This window comes from Barbus barbus (genome assembly GCF_936440315.1).
Source record: "Barbus barbus genome assembly, chromosome: 1".
Classification (NCBI taxonomy): domain Eukaryota; kingdom Metazoa; phylum Chordata; class Actinopteri; order Cypriniformes; family Cyprinidae; genus Barbus; species Barbus barbus.
In genome coordinates this window covers 11,423,569-11,441,391 of record NC_136729.1, presented here as the reverse complement: position 1 = coordinate 11,441,391, position 17,823 = coordinate 11,423,569, and the positions used below count along the sequence as shown (strand labels likewise).

At 36.8% G+C, this 17,823-nt stretch overlaps 1 protein-coding gene across 2 annotated transcripts in view; it reads left to right on the top strand.

The window, feature by feature from the left end:
- Positions 1 to 17,567, top strand: part of LOC306861406 (protein AF-9-like) — a 58,800-nt gene extending 41,233 nt beyond the window's left edge. The window contains exons 8-13 of one of the 2 annotated variants that reach the window (XM_079403633.1): positions 9,658 to 9,730; positions 11,380 to 11,518; positions 11,667 to 11,766; positions 12,514 to 12,582; positions 13,025 to 13,096; positions 15,854 to 17,567. In XM_079403633.1, coding sequence (XP_079259759.1) covers positions 9,658 to 9,730; positions 11,380 to 11,518; positions 11,667 to 11,766; positions 12,514 to 12,582; positions 13,025 to 13,096; positions 15,854 to 15,985 — 585 coding nt within the window. In that variant the 3' untranslated portion in view covers positions 15,986 to 17,567. The remainder of the gene's footprint in view (positions 1 to 9,657; positions 9,731 to 11,379; positions 11,519 to 11,666; positions 11,767 to 12,513; positions 12,583 to 13,024; positions 13,097 to 15,853) is intronic. The other variant, XM_079403632.1, reaches the window with a different exon arrangement.
- The last annotated feature ends 256 nt before the right edge of the window (positions 17,568 to 17,823 follow it).

Sequence of the window (17,823 nt, the reverse complement as noted above, 5' to 3'; positions counted from 1 at the left end):
TTACAGTAAAACACAACTTGGGGGCGCTCAAACACAAAGCGGTCTTGCCGAGCACACATACGTAACGACGAAGAAGATATACGCCAAGTAGTGTCTACACTGCCGGGAAGAAATAAGAAGACGAAGAAGATGCAAGGCAAGATGAAAGTAGAGCTGCTGGTCTCGTTGGTGTCTGAACACAAAGAAAAGCTGGAGCTACTGGTGCTTGAAATATCCATGTTTTCTTTGTAGGATTTTGACAAGCGCGTAAATACTTGCTCTCTTCTTCTGAGTGACAAGCGAGTGTCAGAAGCGTAAAGTTGCGCAGCGCCACCTTGTGTACTGGGGTATTTCTGTTTTACATTAAGCGCCATCATGGCGCTTAATGTAAAACATGTTCACTCGGCTCATCGTCAGCGAAAATCGCTTGGGTGTGAACACAAAAAATGCGTTGAAAAACGCTGGCGAATAACGCGCGCCAATATTCGTCCCGGTGTGTACGGCCCTTAACAAATCATGCAGAATTGACGCGCTACATGTAAATGATATCCTTTGTTGTATTTTCCTGTCAAAATAACGGAGTTTCTTTGGAATTCTTCAGCTTTTAAGAACTGCCGGGTTTTCCGGTAGTGGATGGGACTAATGCGCAAATGGCAATCTCATTGGCTGGCGCTCACCTATTATCCTCCCAGTTTTGATTTCAGCAAATCAGTTCGAGCGAACGCAGACCTGATTAATATTCATGAACCCAGCAGCTCAATAATCCTTAGTGCGTTTTATATGGTTCTTATTAGTAGTAGAATTCGTAGTAGTTTTATCTTATCAGTATTATTTTTAGCCCCCCCTCCCTTTTTTTTAAAGAAACACTAAATGACAAACAATATCTTAAGCACCACCTTCAGACCTAAGTTCAGTCAACATATATATATATATATGTATATGTATATGTAATCGCTGCAAGATTAATCTTTAATGAGCCAAAAAGAATGCACGTCACGCCTCTGTTCATCAATTTGCACTGGCTACCAATAGCTGCTCGCATTAAATTCAAGGCATTAATGTTTGCCTACAGAACCACCACTGGCTCTGCACCCCTTTACCTAAATTCGTTAATTCAGACTTATATGCCCTCTAGAAGCTTGCGTTCCTCAAGTGAACGACGCATTATTGTACCATCCCAAAGACACAAAAACACTTTCACAGACTTTTTCATTAACTGTTCCTATTTGGTGGAATGACCTGCCCAACTCAATCAGAGTAGCCGAATCTTTACCCATCTTCAAGAAACGGCTAAAAACTCATCTGTTCCATCTTTACTTGACCCTCTAACTCTAGCACTCTCTATTCTAATTTTATTTTATCTATGCTAAATGACTAAATAAAAATAAAATAAACTAGCTAACCAAACGCAAAGCTTCCACCAAGAAAAACTGTTCCTAGCAAGCATATAGCACCAACTTAAGTTACCCGGATGAGTCTGTTATAAGCTTTTACCAGTTGTTATCGAGGAATAACATACCTTGGATTGGCACGACTGACCAATCAGAATCAAGCATTCCACAGAGCCGTGTAATAACTTAATTTAAAGCACAGCCACCACAATCAGAACACCTCTTATTTACTTTGAGATCATTCTGAGGTTAAATACAAATTTAAAATCATAATAAGAATTAGTTTAATAGCTATTATACTTGTTTTGAATAAGCATGTGTCCTATTCTTTGTCCTAAACTCCTGAAACACTGATGTCTCATTTTAGAGCAGTCAATGCAATTTATGAAAGTCAATTAAATCTGTATGAGTGTGTGTGAAAAAAATCAGATGTAACCCCCTTTGTAATCATTAACATTTTCAAAAGTATCAAATTTAATTACACATTTTTTTCTCAGTAACTGTAACTAATTACATTTATTTTGTAATTAAATTACGTAATTCCGTTACATGCAACTAGTTACTCCCCAACACTGATTATTTGAATATTGTATTATTATTACAGTATATCATAATATTTGTGATACATGTAGCATTTAAATTATTTTTATTTAAATTACATTACTTTGTTTTTAATGTTTTATTTTTTTTTTTATATTATGGAATTTTAATGTAGACCATTTATGAAAATAATTATCAGTCAATTGGTATCTGATATTTAATATTGTTCATCTCTAGTTCAATGCATATTCACTGTATAAGTTTGCAAAAAATCAGTCTTAAGGAAAAGTACAATGACTTTCAATAGTTTTTGGTGTGAGCTTTTGTGTTTGAATGATGTGGTTGACTATTAGCGGAGACCTTTTCTGGGACGTGGGGTTCTCTGTAAACATCAAACAGAGAGGTTGAGACAGGCTCTTAGAGGGCTATGATAATGGCGGTCTAGTGCAAGAGGGGATCTAATAAACTTGGTGGGTGTCCAGGAGCTGAGGCCCCCATTTGTCTGGATTGGATGCAGGAAATCAGTGCCGCCCAATGCTAGACCTCTCGGCTTTTCAGGACAGGAAGTCTGGTAGCTGGTTCTCCTTATTTAGGTTTGTTTGGGTTTTGTTCAAAACAAGAGCACTGATGTTGTAGCAATTTCATTTCATAGTTTTGTGAATTGTGTGTTTGATTCGCTGCCAGGCATGAAGCGAGCCAATCACAAGTCAGCTTGCAAAATTGTGCTGCTCAACTGGCAATTGCTTAAAATTTAGTCTCAATTTCATTTGAAGATATAGAAATAGTTATAGTAGTTCGTATAGGTCTAGAATGTTTTAAGCTTCGCTAGTGCCACCAGTGGCAAGGTTCGTTTACCTTAAGCTAGAGAGCAGCTCATAAAACGTGGGCTGTTTTATTGGCTGGAAGGCAAGTGCTGAGACGAGATTTATGATTTTATGACACCCGAGGAGAATGGGAAAGGACACCATGAATGGCTAAGAGTTTTCCTTTAAACTCGCTCCTTAAAAAAATGAAAGGAAAGAAACTTCAGTGTTTATGACAACTGACGAATTCCAGGTGCTGCTTTCTGTGGGTCACCAGGTCTGTAAGGCCCTGATGGCCCTGCTCTGATCAACATTACCATTACAGTCTATTTCTGCCTTTAGAAGGGCAGTAAAAGAGTGGTTTGCAAGAGGAAATTGTAATTGCCTTTTCTTTTTTCTAGACCGTTTTCTAGGCCTGAACTTGAACAAGCATTAGTGAATAATGATCTAGTTTTAGTTTAAGAAACAGAATGGACAGAATAAAGGGTAAATGGACAGTTTGATGGAAAATGTACCTCATTGTTGCTGTCAGCAGCATCTCCTGTTGATTCTGTAAACTGCTACTTAATACGTGTCCTGTTGAGCATCTTGTCCTAAAAATAACTGTTTTCTCTATCAAAATTTACCATGGGACTTACTATGGTTGAATAGTAAACCGTAGTAAATTTAAGGTAGTTTTTCATAAATGTTAGAGGGGATGTAAGGGACCTTTCTTCACTTATACAGTACATACTGTATGCTATTTAGTGGTAATAGTAGTTATGGTAGTTACGGTTATTGTCTTGCTTGGGGCTTTTTAGACCATAACTAGCAAGTATAAGTGGATAGACTGATTAAATGCACAGGTAGATGAATAATATACTTAATGTTTTGCTGTTAGTTTTCTGGTGTGCATGTAAACGTACTGACTGGATACAGGGTTGGTTATTTGTGTATATCTCAGAATGCTTCAAACTATTTTTCAAACTATACTTAACCAGTGTTGTTATAAAATTGTTAAAATACAGCTAAAATGAAATAAAATAAAATAAAAATATTAAATGGCAAGACTTTAAGCCTAAACTTTTAACATTTAAAATGTTCCCTTGGCTGTTAACTGTTTTTTTTTATTTATTTGTTTTATTTACTAAAATAAAAAAATTAAATTAAAGCTAAATAGAAATGTAAAAAATATATAAAAAATAAAAGCACATTCAAAAATGAATAAATACTGCGATTATTAAGTATATAAATACGTAACCCTCCCCAAAAAACAAAAAAACTTAACACAAGATAAATTTAAGTACAGGTTATAGGAAGTTAAGTGCCGCAGTCACTGGCCAAATCCAAAGTGCATGTTGCCGTGTATATCGCTCAGAGTAAAGACTAGTGGGGAGTGGATGTAACCCAATCCTAAAATCGGTTTATATGACGTCCTCCGTAAGCGAAGAGCTTCATGAGCTTGAAGGGAATGAGACAATAGTCCTAAAGCAGAGCAGTTGCCAGTTTCAGAGCCACTGCTAGATTTATGGCACCACAGCAAAGGCGATGGTCGTAAAGCCACAGACCAGCTGTGTGGTGCTGCTAGTGACCACCTGCTTTGCCTCTGCTAAACTCATGTGAAGAAGGTCTTTCATTTTTAGTGTTTATTGCAGCATTTTACCATAAATACAGACTTTTGAAGACTGATTATGAGCATATTGACATTGATACCAAATAGTAAAAAAAGTTATTTATTTTAACAATCATAATTCATATAAATGTTTGACGACAACTATATATCATGTACTGGGTAGTAACTGATTACATGTAATCTGGATTATATAATCAGAATCCCAAAACTACTTGTATATAAATTATATTGCATTTTAATAAATTACTTGTAATCAGACTACCGTTATTTTTTTTTATTGATTACATATTATTCACACAATAGCCTTTAAGTATTGCTACTTTATTGATTCTCCCTGATTCCTTTTTTTTTTTCTTTTACATTTTTTTTTTTCTGAAATAGCCTACTGCTTACATTTAGAATGTTTTTTGTATGTCAATATGATACAAGATTATCCTATTTAAATCATGTGATAAACAACTTGGGATGAATCTAAAAGTGATCAAAAAGTAGTCCGATGTAATGGATTACATTACTAACTACAATGTTTGTCATGTAATTTGGAATCAATAACAGATTAAAATTGGCAAGTAATTCAGCACATGTCTGTTAACGCCACGCCATTTAAGCGCCACATTTAGTCTTGTAACACCATTTAACAGACATTTCCTTGTTTAATAATTCAGATGTGTGTGTTCGGAGCTCTACTGGTTTAGTGCATCGTTTTAGTTTGGTGGTCTGCATGTCACCGCAAACTGCAAACCAGGCCATGTTATTGGAAGTTGCTTTTTCATTAGCTCTAAAAAAAAAAAAAAAGTAATGTAGCATTTTACTGCATGGCCACAGCTCTGTCATTACTCAAGTTTGGGTGACAGCAAGGCTCTCTCTTCACATTCTCAGGCGATTGAACCCAAACACTCCAGATGATCTTCATGCTTAAAGACCTGCTAGCCTTTCCTCATGAGTGATGGCATCAGTTTTATTGTCTAAGGGGTGCAGGGCTTCTTCGATGAGCTTTTACAAGCGTCTAGTTTGGGAAGAGGGGTGCGGCCTGTAAGAGAAAGGCGGCTTTTTGATTTACAGCGCAGAAACCTGACCATGCGTTTGATGTCAGCTACGGTCCCAGACAGACAAACAGGCAGTAAAATGCAGACTGAAGAATAAAAAGGGAAAAAAACAGTGAGAACGAAGGGAAAGGAACTTCAAAGAAACAACTTTGCTCTTCCACAGGCTCGGCGAGGTGTTGAAGTTAAGTCTCTTTACCACCCTGCTTGCAGGACTTTTGGCATCCCCTATTGTCGACTCGCTTCACGGGAGATTTTTAGCACCTGTCTCCTGCCAGCAACTCTCACTAGCACCACTTTCACCCCCAGTCGAGTGAGTGAGCCGTAACAGTTTTATAGCGCGCCGTTATATTCTGCCTTTGATTCGTTGCAGTATTTTTGTAGGTTTAAGGCACCGTGAGGATGCCCGACGTGGTGAATGGTTTTTGGGCGGGTGCTGTGTGAGGAGATAGGCGATGTGGGTTTGAACACAATCTTTGGAAAGGAGAGTTTCAAAATTACTGTAGTTATTGCACAGTAACCATAATTTTTAAGTAAAGGCATAGCAAGTCGATAAGACAAAAACAACCTAGAAAAACCTAGAAAACTAATTTTTTTTTAATTCTCTCTGATGTCCAAATTCCTAAATATTGTAGGATTTTTCCCCTTACCCATTTCACCGTATATACAACATAAACTTTAATTCCAAGTGCTTACAAAAGTAATAAGAAGGCCCCAAATTTGAGGTAATCAATAAAGAAGTCACTTATGCATTTTTTGATTTAAAAAAAAAAAAAGCCCCAGCATTTATAGTCACTTTTGATCAATTTAATGCATCCCTGCTGAATAAAAGTATGTATTTCTTTAAAAAAGCCCTCAGGTTCATACTGTAATGTACTGTAAAAGCACCAAAGTTTTAATACTTGAATTTGAGATTTGTGTAAACCCCTAAACCAAGTATGCGTAATAGTAATGCAAGCATTACTAAATACATCTGTCATTTAAAAAAAAAACTGAACTCACGCCCTCGTAAGAAAGCAGATGAAGTACCTTAGTCAGTGCACCATGATTTCACTAGTATAGTGAAGATTGCAAGAAAGAGGACAGAGTGATCTAATTTGCATCCTTCTGGCCTGTTTCGACTGAATAGACAACGTTAGCCAATGTTTCCCAAGAGTATTCTAAAACCTTTCTTAGCCATTAGCCATAATCACTGTACTAGCCCTGTTAGAAATCCCACACTCACTTTCTCCATTCGCTGTGGAGCTGAATGGCTTCTGCGAATACATTTTGTTCAAGAGACCCGATTCAGTTTCACCAAGTGCTCATCAGAGAAGAATGTAAACAAATTAATTCAGATTAAATTTAATAGCTTCTTTAGATTTCCTCTTGGGCTACTCTCCAAAAGGAATTAGGTTAATAGTTTCGCATTGAACTTCCTTGCTGGTTTTTTCCTGAGCACTGAGAATGTTCCTCCAACTCCTGCAATTTCTGAAAGCTTGTACAATGTGTTTCCAGCTAGAGTACAAATTTAAACTTAACGTGAGTACAGCGAAGAAAAACAGAATGGACTTTAATGTAACTTTAAACCTCAAAACTTCAGCCAAGTGGAGAGTCGGGAAGGCAATTGTAACAGAGCGCCTTTCTTACTCTTTTATCCTCGGCCCCATTTGCCACAATAAGCCTGATTTGTATTATACCTCCATTTGATCGGAAAGTCTTTGTGGATTCGCTCCACTTACAGCTCATATCTCTGTTGTACTGAATGCCGTTTTAAAAGAACATCATTACGTTCATGTTGCTTTGATCGAAAAGGCCGTTTTCGTAAGAGCCTTTCTTTGAAAGAGTTTTCTTAGAAAAGACCACATGAACCTTCTCTTTTGTTGATGCTATATGCATAATGATCTCTTTTTTTGTTTTTAAATGCTTGGAAAGCAGCATGGATGTGCATTTGGAAACTGTTGTATTTCTTTTTATAGTGGCAGGTGGACACATTTAATTGCAGACATTTGCAACTGGTGCAATAAAAGTATATAACATTGAGATGCAGAAGAAAAGCACTCTTGGAGAAGGTTAACGTGAACATGAAATCAAAATTGATTGTTTATTTTCTTATTGAACGTTACCTAGTCTTATTGTGCATGAAACATCACTTACTCCAAAAGAATTTAATAATTTCATACTTATCATTTTCTGCTCTGCTGTGAAGTCCTCTTAGGTTATTGACCGGTACCAGCAGTATTTAGTGCCAAACACCCTCTTTTCACAATTCCTGATAAATCACTTAATTTCCAACCATAATATATCCTGAATATCCTGTTTGGCTCTTAAATAAATATTACAGAGCTAAAATAAGTTGTGAATGACTATGAAAGAACATTTGCATTCAAAGTATAAAATATCACTCTAAAACAAATACTTTAATGCATCAAATTTAGTATTAAATATAGTTTAACGCAACATTAAATTTGTGATTACAGCAGGGTTTCTGCAGGTCTTAAGACTTAATTTGCCCTTCCATAAATTAAGGCCTTAAAAGTCTTCTTTATAGTCATGGCATTAAATCTTGCACACACTACAAAAAAAATCTTCCTCTTCCTATCTTGGAACGAGTGAAGGAGAAGCTTTATCCCCTTGTATCAGGCAAAAGTGACGATTCTAGTAAGCCAGTCAACGTCCTGCAGTGAGTTTAGCTCCACCCTTTTGGTACCCTTTGCTGTGCTAGGTACCCCAACGGAAGGCTACCAAAAAAGTGGTACAGTAACTTCTGACAATGGAAACGGACATAATTGCGTACCGTACCGTACTGTACCAAACTTTACCGCTCAGTGGAAACGGGCCATAAAAGCAAATAGGGGCCCTTTAAAAACATGTCTGCTCTTTTACCTCCATGTATCCAATCAATCACAGTCCTATTGTTCTGAGAGGCTTGGGTCTGTAGTGAGTTATTGTCCTACGAGTTCAAAGGTGCCTCGTAAATTGTGAGATCCTCAACAATTTATCGACAGATGCAACAGTTCAAAGAGACCTCCACTAAATCTAGTTTAACCTCAGCCTGGTGGACTTGCTCACTGAATAACGGTCTCATTATCTTTACTTATCTTTTCATTTATGGTAAAGACCAGTATGCACATTTCCAGCAGTGCAGACAGAGTTTTAAAATCTGGTATTCTTTCATCGTAATTTGACTGTTTTAGCAACATTTTTAGATTTATTTTGTACATTTGACATGTACAGCTTTTTTGCACTCGAAGTGAAGAGACTTGTCCAAGTAGGAAGCTTTAGTGTGAACATTGCCCTAAAGGGATCTGTGTGGTCATAAATCAGCCTTTATTAGGTCGGGAAAATGAGGAACCCACTGATTTACAGTGAGGAAGTGACACTAATACCCATCAAAGCCTCTAGTGTGGAACAGAAGATCATGGAAATGGCCACACAAGTAACTGCATTTGGTTCTCTTTCAGAGTCAGTGTTTAAGCCTCTGTTATTACCGGTAGGTGTCATTCAGTATCTGAGTAGCTAAAAGTATACCAATAATACCAAGCAATGACTGACAGCTGTTCAGCTGTGTTGTAAAAAAGCTGTAGTTTATCCCGTAACAAGCTGTCTTCTATGTCATATGTATACCATCAGAAAGTTGAATTAATTCTAATGAACTGGATCAGTTGGACATGAGTCCTTGTGTGGCGTTTTGAGTCTTGTTTTATGGGGAAATGTTCAGCTGCAATTCATATATAAATTAGGGCATGTATAAATTATGATCAGTAAAATAGGGAATATATTAATTGATTCGTTTTATCATATTTATTTATTATTTTTATTTTTGCACCAGAAAATTTTTATTAAAAAAATTTATTATAATTGTCATATATTATATTTAATTATTATTATTATTATTATTATTGTTGTTGTATTTTTTAATGGCAAAATGTTTAGTTAAATGCTGCAGTTCTTTAATGCTGCAGGTATTTATTTATTTATTTATTTATTACAACTGTTTTAGTCAAAATGTCACTGATTTTATTATTATATTTGATTTACATATGTTTTAAATATTGCCCCCTGAGGTAGCTTCACCGTGGATTTGTAATTATAAAACTGCAAAAACAATTTTGTGGCATGAGGAAAAGCAATACTGTGCAAGGCTTAGCAAATGTGTTTTTGATGTCTGTATATTGGGAGATATCAAAGTAGAAAGTGCTGAATTCCCAAATAATCTCATGGTCATGGTTCTTGAGCACACAAAACTAGACTGCTTTGATATTGGTATTTTTATTTTTATTGAGTTGGTGCTTTGCCTTCTTTCCTAGTCGGATCAGCCCAGTCCGGCCAGCTCCAGCTCCAGTTCAAACTCTGGCTTTGGACGCGCACACAAGCGGCAAGGTAACCTTTCCAATATTTGTCACATCCTGCTGCTTTTGGCTGGCTTGGTAAAAGCCTGGCCTTGTTATGGATCAGTGTGTCAAGCCCCTTCTCTTACCCACAGACAGTGTTGTGCAAGTTACTTCCAAACTGTAATACATTACAGATTACTTGTTACTGTTATTTAAAAGTAATTTCTTACCTTACAACATTACTGTCTCAGAATTGTAATGCGTTACATGACTCCTGTATTACTTTTGAGTTACTTTCACCAAAATAACTACAGAAGTAGAACTTAACATTCTAAAATGACAAAATGTACTAGAGCCCTGCCCTAATGGAAAAGTGTTTATATTTCGTTCCGGCTTTTTATTAAGTTCATTTAGAAAAACCGTTAGGAGCATTTTTTTGTTTTGGAGCAAGTTTTTTTTCTTTCCTAAAGTAACGACCAAGCGGCCAGTGGCAGACCGGCAGGCTGATCATAGCTTATGTTTGATCAATTTAGCCTTCTCAAATCATCATGACTTGCCTAAAATAAAATCTATAGATATACTAAAACAGGTCAAGCATATAACAATGTTTAAACGTTAAACCTAGATAAATGTGCGCCACATCCTAGTTTGTGCAGAGAGTGGAAGCTAAAGCGCAGGACATAGAGGCACCAGCGCAATCAAATGCAATTTTTTTTCAATGGAAACAACTTGGGCCATAATTTTTGCTTATAAAGATAAGAGTAATACATAATTCGTAACTGTAAAGGGTCTACTTTTATTTGTGTGCACTCACAATGTCAACAAAACGTTGTGCTTTTATCTTGAACAGGAGCACTTCAAAAAAATGAACCGAAAGTCAGCGAATACATGCCTCCCAGACATGATAAATATATCTATAGAAAGCTTTAAATTACTACTTAACGAAAAAAATAAAAACAAAAACTATTTAATATAATCGTTATCCGTGAAGATGCACTTCTCTCTAAAGGCGCGTCTAACGAGGAGATGGCGAATCCTTACTATTTCCCCCCGGACACATTCATGGTAATTACTTTTGCTGGGCCTTTTGCTTTATTGCGTGTATTTGAACGCAGAACTCTTCAGCTGTGCTGACGGCTCGCTCCTGCTGTGGGACACTAAACACCGTCAAGCCGCTCGGACTCGTGTTGTTTCCATTAGCACAGCAATTTTTTTCATCAATAATTGATGGATGTCTAAAATATAAAGATACGGAGAAGCCTAAAACAGGCTGAGGACTGGTCAGCATCTGAACTATGACATGAATATTGACCCGAAGCCCGACCCTAGGGGCGTAAAAAAGTCGGAGCCCGAATTTAGATTAAAAAAATAATAATTAGGGGCTAAAAGTGTGTTGTAACGCAAGCGTTACTGAACATATGCAGAGTAAAAAATTACTGAAAATTGATTAGTAATGCCTTACACTACTGCGTTACAGCAAAAAGTAATACGTTACTGTAATGCATTACTTTTGTAACGCGTTACTCCCAACACTGCCCACAGAGTACACTTCACCAAGAAATTAGTTTATTATATTAACACTAGAGAAATCTAACTGAGGATGTGTGCGTGCAATGTATCCTATAAGGATAAAAAATGTTGGCATATTACACTAAAGAAGTGCTTTTGTAGACGTTTGTCTTCCTTATTCACCAATAGTGTTGGGTCCTTTGCGGTCGGTGATTCCAGATTTGCACTCAGATGAAAACGAAGAAGATTCTGAAGAGGAGGACGATAATGACATGGACTCGGACATGGAGCGACCATTACACACGCAAATGACACATCGCCACCGCAGGTAAATATCTATGAAAAACTACCACGTAACCCTGACTGCAGGAAAAAAATCTATTTTATAAATCTATGCCAGCATACCATGCTGTGTAGCTGACATGAGCATCCTCAGAAAGGGATAATGAATGGTGAATATGTCACGTATTTTGCAGGGTGAGTTTAAGTGACGGCAGTGACAGTGAAAATAGCTCTGCCTCTTCACCACTGCCCCATAACGACCCCCAACCTCTACTGAAAACCGCTAATAACCAGGTGAGCTGGAATCACCTTCTCTGTCATCCCATTCCTGTAGCTGTGATTTCACTCTTCCATTGAACTGTCAATAGACTATAGAGCTGTGTATGTGTGCTGTATGTTTTTAGGGAGATTTTAAAACGAGAAAATTCCTTTATATCTGGTTTGATTGTTACAATTAAAATACATAGATATGATATTATATATTATAGGTGTGTACACTACCTGTCAAAGGTTTGGGGCCAGTTAATTCTTTTTTTTTTTTAAAGAAATAAATACTTTCATTCATCAAGGATGTATTAAATTGATTAAAAGTGGCAGTGAAGACATTTAGAATGTTACAGATGATTTCTATTTCAAATAAATGCTGTTCTTTTGAACATTCTATTCTTCAAAGAATACAGACAAAAATGTTCAATATTGAGCACATAACTTAAAATGTTGTTTTTTTGAGGAGCAAATCAGCATATAAGAATGATTTCTGAGGGATCATGTGACACTAAAGACTGGAGTAATGGTGCTGAAAATCCAGCTTTATCATCACAGGAATGATTTATATTTTAAAATAAATTAAAATAGAACATTTATTTTAAATTGTCAAACTATTTCACATTATTACTTTATTAATTAATTTACTGTATTTTTGATCAAATTAATGACTTATTTCAAAAACATAAAGTATTACCAACCCTAAACTTTTGAATGCTTATATATTATGCTAATATATTATATTATAATGTTATTAAAATATGATACATTTTGCAGATTCTCGAAGTGAAGAGTCCTATGAAACAAGCAAAGATGGACAAAAATAAAAACATTGACTGTGATAAGGTAAGCAGTCATTTTGTTAACACATGTGCTACATTACATTAATACTGTATATGTCATATGGAATATTTTTAAACATCATAAGCATTCAGTTTTGTCTATATGATTTTCCTGGAAATCAAACCCCTCGCATTGCTAGCAGCTCTATGCTGTTTGAGCTACAAGAACACTGTGACCTTTTTGGCCTGTTGTTGGAATATTAATACATGCAAAAAACATTTACATTTAATTAATATTAAAACATGACTAGCACATTTTCATTTACTTTTGTGCATTTAACAATTCTGATGTTTCATTCTGCCACTTGAGGTCCAAAAGAAACAAAAACAGTTGAAACCACTGCAGTGCAGGACACCACAACATTTTAGACATGCCATATTTAGTAAGAGCGTGACTGATCAATCTGAAACATGTCTTCTTTTACTGATTACATCTCGTTCCGCAGGCATACTTGGATGAGCTGATTGAGCTTCACAGAAGACTAATGGCACTAAGGGAAAGGCACATATTACAGCAGGTAATAAATGAGGAGCATGTACTGTCAGAAGTCAGCTTTCCTAAATCACTCACTCCCACACAGACAGTTGCATGAAGAGACCTTTGCATCTGAGATGCAGTGCTGTATTCCTTCAGCGCGTAATGACCTTTCTGAGGGAACATGAGAAGGGACACATAAAAATTCCCTGTCAACGTCCAAAGAAGCTGAGATCACTAAACTTTACAGGTTTCTAAACTTCTAGGTAAAGCACCCAAAGTTATTACCCACAGCATTAACATGTCAATAAATATCTGGCTGTAGTAAATCATACTGGTAACAGTAGGTTTTGTCTTCCTTCAAGTGCTTGCCAAGTAAACTCTTTGCGGCCCATAATTCCTGTTCTTTGAGGCTTATTTGCTTTGACACAATGGAGAGTAATGCTTCTTTAGTTCCAAGGATTTGCCGTGCCCTTCTGTTGCAAAGCCTGTGATGTTGTAAGTCTGGAAGACCTTCCAAATGAGGTCCAAACTGTGTAAACATACATCTTAATCAAGCTAATCCTGCAGTTTTGTGAAATAATCATCCTCCTCCGCAATAAGATATGGCATTGATTAACTTCCGTGATTAGCCCTTAACGCTAACTGGAAAATTTGTTGATGTCATTGGCAAGCTTTATTCCTTGTTATCCGGCCACAAGAAGTTGTTCTGTGAGGAACGTCTATGAAATATTTCTAAAATATAAAATGACGTACTTGATACAGGACAGCTGACTGACTGTGTGATGTAGCCTACTAGAATGCAACTATATGCCACTAAAATTCAGGATATGAGGGCAAAAAAATGCTCCTGTATGAGTTTTTATATTTATATATGATATAGTTTAGCAGTATCTCCATTTCGCCAATAAATCTAGTTCCAAACAAAGCCAGGGCTAAACTGTTGTGCGTCTCCAAGCAGCATGCTTTGGTGTTTTATTACTGAATAAATCTCAACTTTTGAACGAATCTAGTGAGCCAATGATTCAGTGACCCATTTATAAAGACTTTCGTTCATTCTCTTTGCTTCTGAATGAATCAGCCGTTTGAAGGAATCAGTTGAATGTATGACTCATTAAAGGGTTACTCCAACTGAAAATTAAAATTTTGTCATTAATCACTTACCCCCATGTCGTTCCAAACCCATAAAAGCTTCATTCGTCTTCGGAACACAATTTAAGATATTTTGGATGAAAACCGGGAGGCTTGTGACTGCCAAACAATTTCAAACAATGTCAGCCACATACCGGATACGCTTTCTACGTGTATTTACGCTTTGATTAGATCCCAAACAGCGTATGCGTTATGCGGCTGACACAGAAGAGCATACGCACTTTGCGTCCAGCGGGGATTCACCAAAATGGCGCTATGCTGAACATGAGGAGACGAATTGTTGAATAAATTTATTTTTATTTTTTTGCGTACAAAAAGTATTGCTCACAACACAACCAAATAAAGAAACACACTGCAAATAGAATAAAAACACCTGCAAGTTAAGAAAACAACTTCATCAATTTGACAACACGCGCTGCAAATGCTCACAATACAACCAAATAAAGAAACGAACTGCAAATGCAAATAAAGAAAACAAAATTCTTTATTTGGTTGTGTTGTGAGCTTTTGCAGTGCGTTTCTTTATTTGTTTGCGTTGTGAGCATTTGAAGCACCTGCTGTCAAACTGATGAAGATGTTATCTTGATTTGCGGTGCTTTTTCTATTTACATGTGTTTTCTGAAGTTGCAGCGTATTGAGCCACCGTAATCATTTCATTTATTTTATTCCATTACTTTCATAGCATTATTGATGCAGCCCAAAATAATTATGTACAAATATACAAAATAGACAATTTAGTATGTTAGGTGCAAACTTGAAATGGAATAAGTATGTGTGTTAAAAAAATGTATGATAGTGTTGTGTGTTTCATGTTTATTGTTAAGAATTCAAATGTTCGTGAGATGGATTGCCTGAGGTTAGAAGCTGTTGCTGTGCCTCGCCGTTCTGGTGCTCAGTGCTCTGTAGAATTGAACAGATGGCAACAGTTCAAAGAGGGAGTGTGCTGGATGGGAGGGGTCCAGAGTGATTTTGCCAGCCCCTTCTCACTCTGGTTCTTGGAGACTGGGGAGGGTTGTACTACCGGACTACTCTGTAGTCTTCTGAGGTCAGATTTGGTAGCTGAGCTGAACCAGACAGTTATTGAAGTACAGAAGATCTCCTGAAGTCCACGATCATCTCCACTGTCTTGAGCGTGTTGAGCTCCAGGTTGTTAAGACTGCACCAGCCAGCCAGCCAGCCATGACTGTGGTGTTATCTGCAAACTTCAGGACAGAGGGGTCTTTAGATGTGCAGTCATTGGTGTAGAGGGAGAAGAGCAGTGGGGAGAAAACACAGCCCTGAGGAGCTCCAGTGCTGATCGTACGGGTGTTGGATGTGTATTTTCCCAGCCTCACTAGCTGCTGCTGTCAGGAAGCTGGTCATCCACTGACAGACGAAGGTGGGCACGGAGAGCTGAGTTAGTTTGGGCAGGAGGAGGTTTGGAATGATCATGTTAAAGGCCGAGCTATTGTAGCTCGAGATATCGTGCAAACGGGGGCTTTTCACTGTCAATGGTGCTTTGTATACAATGCAAAGGCGAATGGAATTACTGCATACTGTATTATTAATAAATGCTGCTTCTAAATGATTCATTTTGAATGCTGATACATTAAACTAGATTATGTTCTCTGAAGAAAGTAAATCAAATGTTATTCTTTTTTTCTTGCAGATTGTTAACCTCATTGAGGAAACGGGACACTTTCACATCACAAACACAACTTTTGACTTTGACCTCTGCTCTCTGGACAAAACCACAGTTCGGAAGCTGCAAAGCTACCTGGAGACTTCTGGATCGTCTTGAAGATTTGTGCAGCTGGCTGCAACGAGGAGGAAAATCACACCTCCCTTTTGCCCTCCTTTTGTTTTTCTCCTATATTGAAACTTGTAAGGCAATGGAAAGGATCCACTTTCATTCCAGAGCTCCTCTTGTCTCTCGAAAGGCCTCAGAAATTGACAGCGTTATTACACGAGTCTGGAGATTCTTACGCTCCACCTGGTCTTCACCTAAAAAGCCTTGATAATCCGACATTGCCAAAAAATGTCTTGCTCCAAAACAAAAAAAAACATTTGTGTATATTGTATGAATGTTTGATAAGTTCTTTGTGACGAATGCATGTTTCAATACTGCCTTACCACATTGTCTATTTATTGAGTATGAGTTTCAAGTGTGTGTGTGTGTGTAAGTGCAAATTATATTAAACTTGTGCAAGCACTTAGGAACATCATCTCATCGGCAATGAAACATCTAACGTTCACTGTTTTTTATTAACCATAAGCAATATTTTTCATGCTGTACGTCATGTAAAATGAACGGTTTCAGATTATGCTGCAGAGGAAGACTTTTATGAATTACACATTATCTGCAAACTGTTTCTAAAATGTTGCCCTGTTAAATAATTCATAATATTATAATTGTTTTCAGTGTACCATTTGAAAGCCGTCAGGATCTTAAGCAAATCCAGTGACCTCTATCCCAAATGTTTCTTAAAGTTGTTTCAGTAGGAAAGTGTATTGTTGAATGTAATGTTATTTATTGTTTTGGGGGACCACAGTTCCCAAGGCTGTTCATTGGTTGTCCCCAAACCAGTGGGAAAAAGCCAAGTCTTAATTGTAGTTTGGGAGTTCTTTGTTAAACTGAGGAAATCAAGAAGTAATCGAAGTTTACTTTTCAGTTCCATTGTTTTTTGTTCTTAATTCGATTATTTGATAAAGGCCAACATGAGCAGATTGTGCAGTTGAGCTGTAGCCCTCAAGCTCTGCTTTGTGCAAAAGCAACATCGTTCACTTTTCATTACCTTATAATGTTGAATCAGATGAGCCAGCTGGAAATATAGATACTTTGGGAGACACGGTTATGGTGGTGGTGGGGTTGAGAAAGGTTCAGACTGAATAATTGGCACTGTGTGAAGTGTTTGAATTTATCAGAAAAAAAAAGATTTTTTAAAATTGTTTTTGCTTAATGAAAATCATGCCTTGTACACTGTTTATTTCCCAGATTAATTTTCTCAGCCCAAAGAGCTTTTAGTTTAGTTATCATTATATAATGTTTATGTGTATATAAACTTTATATGTGATAAAAAAACAAAAGTGATTATCTTTCCTTTCTTGGAAGGCGCTGACAGTTGAAAGTTCTTGATCATAATATAAATTCAAAACGGAGTCGTTGTGGATGTGTAGTTACTGACCAATGAACTTTTTACCATTAATGTTAGAAATGTTTTTTGTTTTTGTTTAATGGATGGGAATAGCTGGTAAATATACAATCATCTGAATATCCCTTGTGCTGTGCTGAAAATCTTTTTCCTAACAAGAATGAGCAGCCTTTTAAAATTTGCTTGTAAATCTCCATAATACAATATTATCAAATCTTGGATTCAATCTTGGATGCAGTTTGGTTTTTGCGTGAAAAAAGCATTATTTGTGGGTGGATAATTTTAGGCTAATATGTTTGCTCTATATCTGAGATAATGCACCTCGGTTTTTGAGTGAATAATGTTCACTCAAAATCTGAGGTGCATAAGCTCAGATCAGTGGGGCCTTCGATCACTCAGTTCCACAAAGTAATATATAACTTGTGGTAATTGATAGAAAACAAATGCTTAATATTAAATCCAATAATTGGTAATAATATAGTAAAAT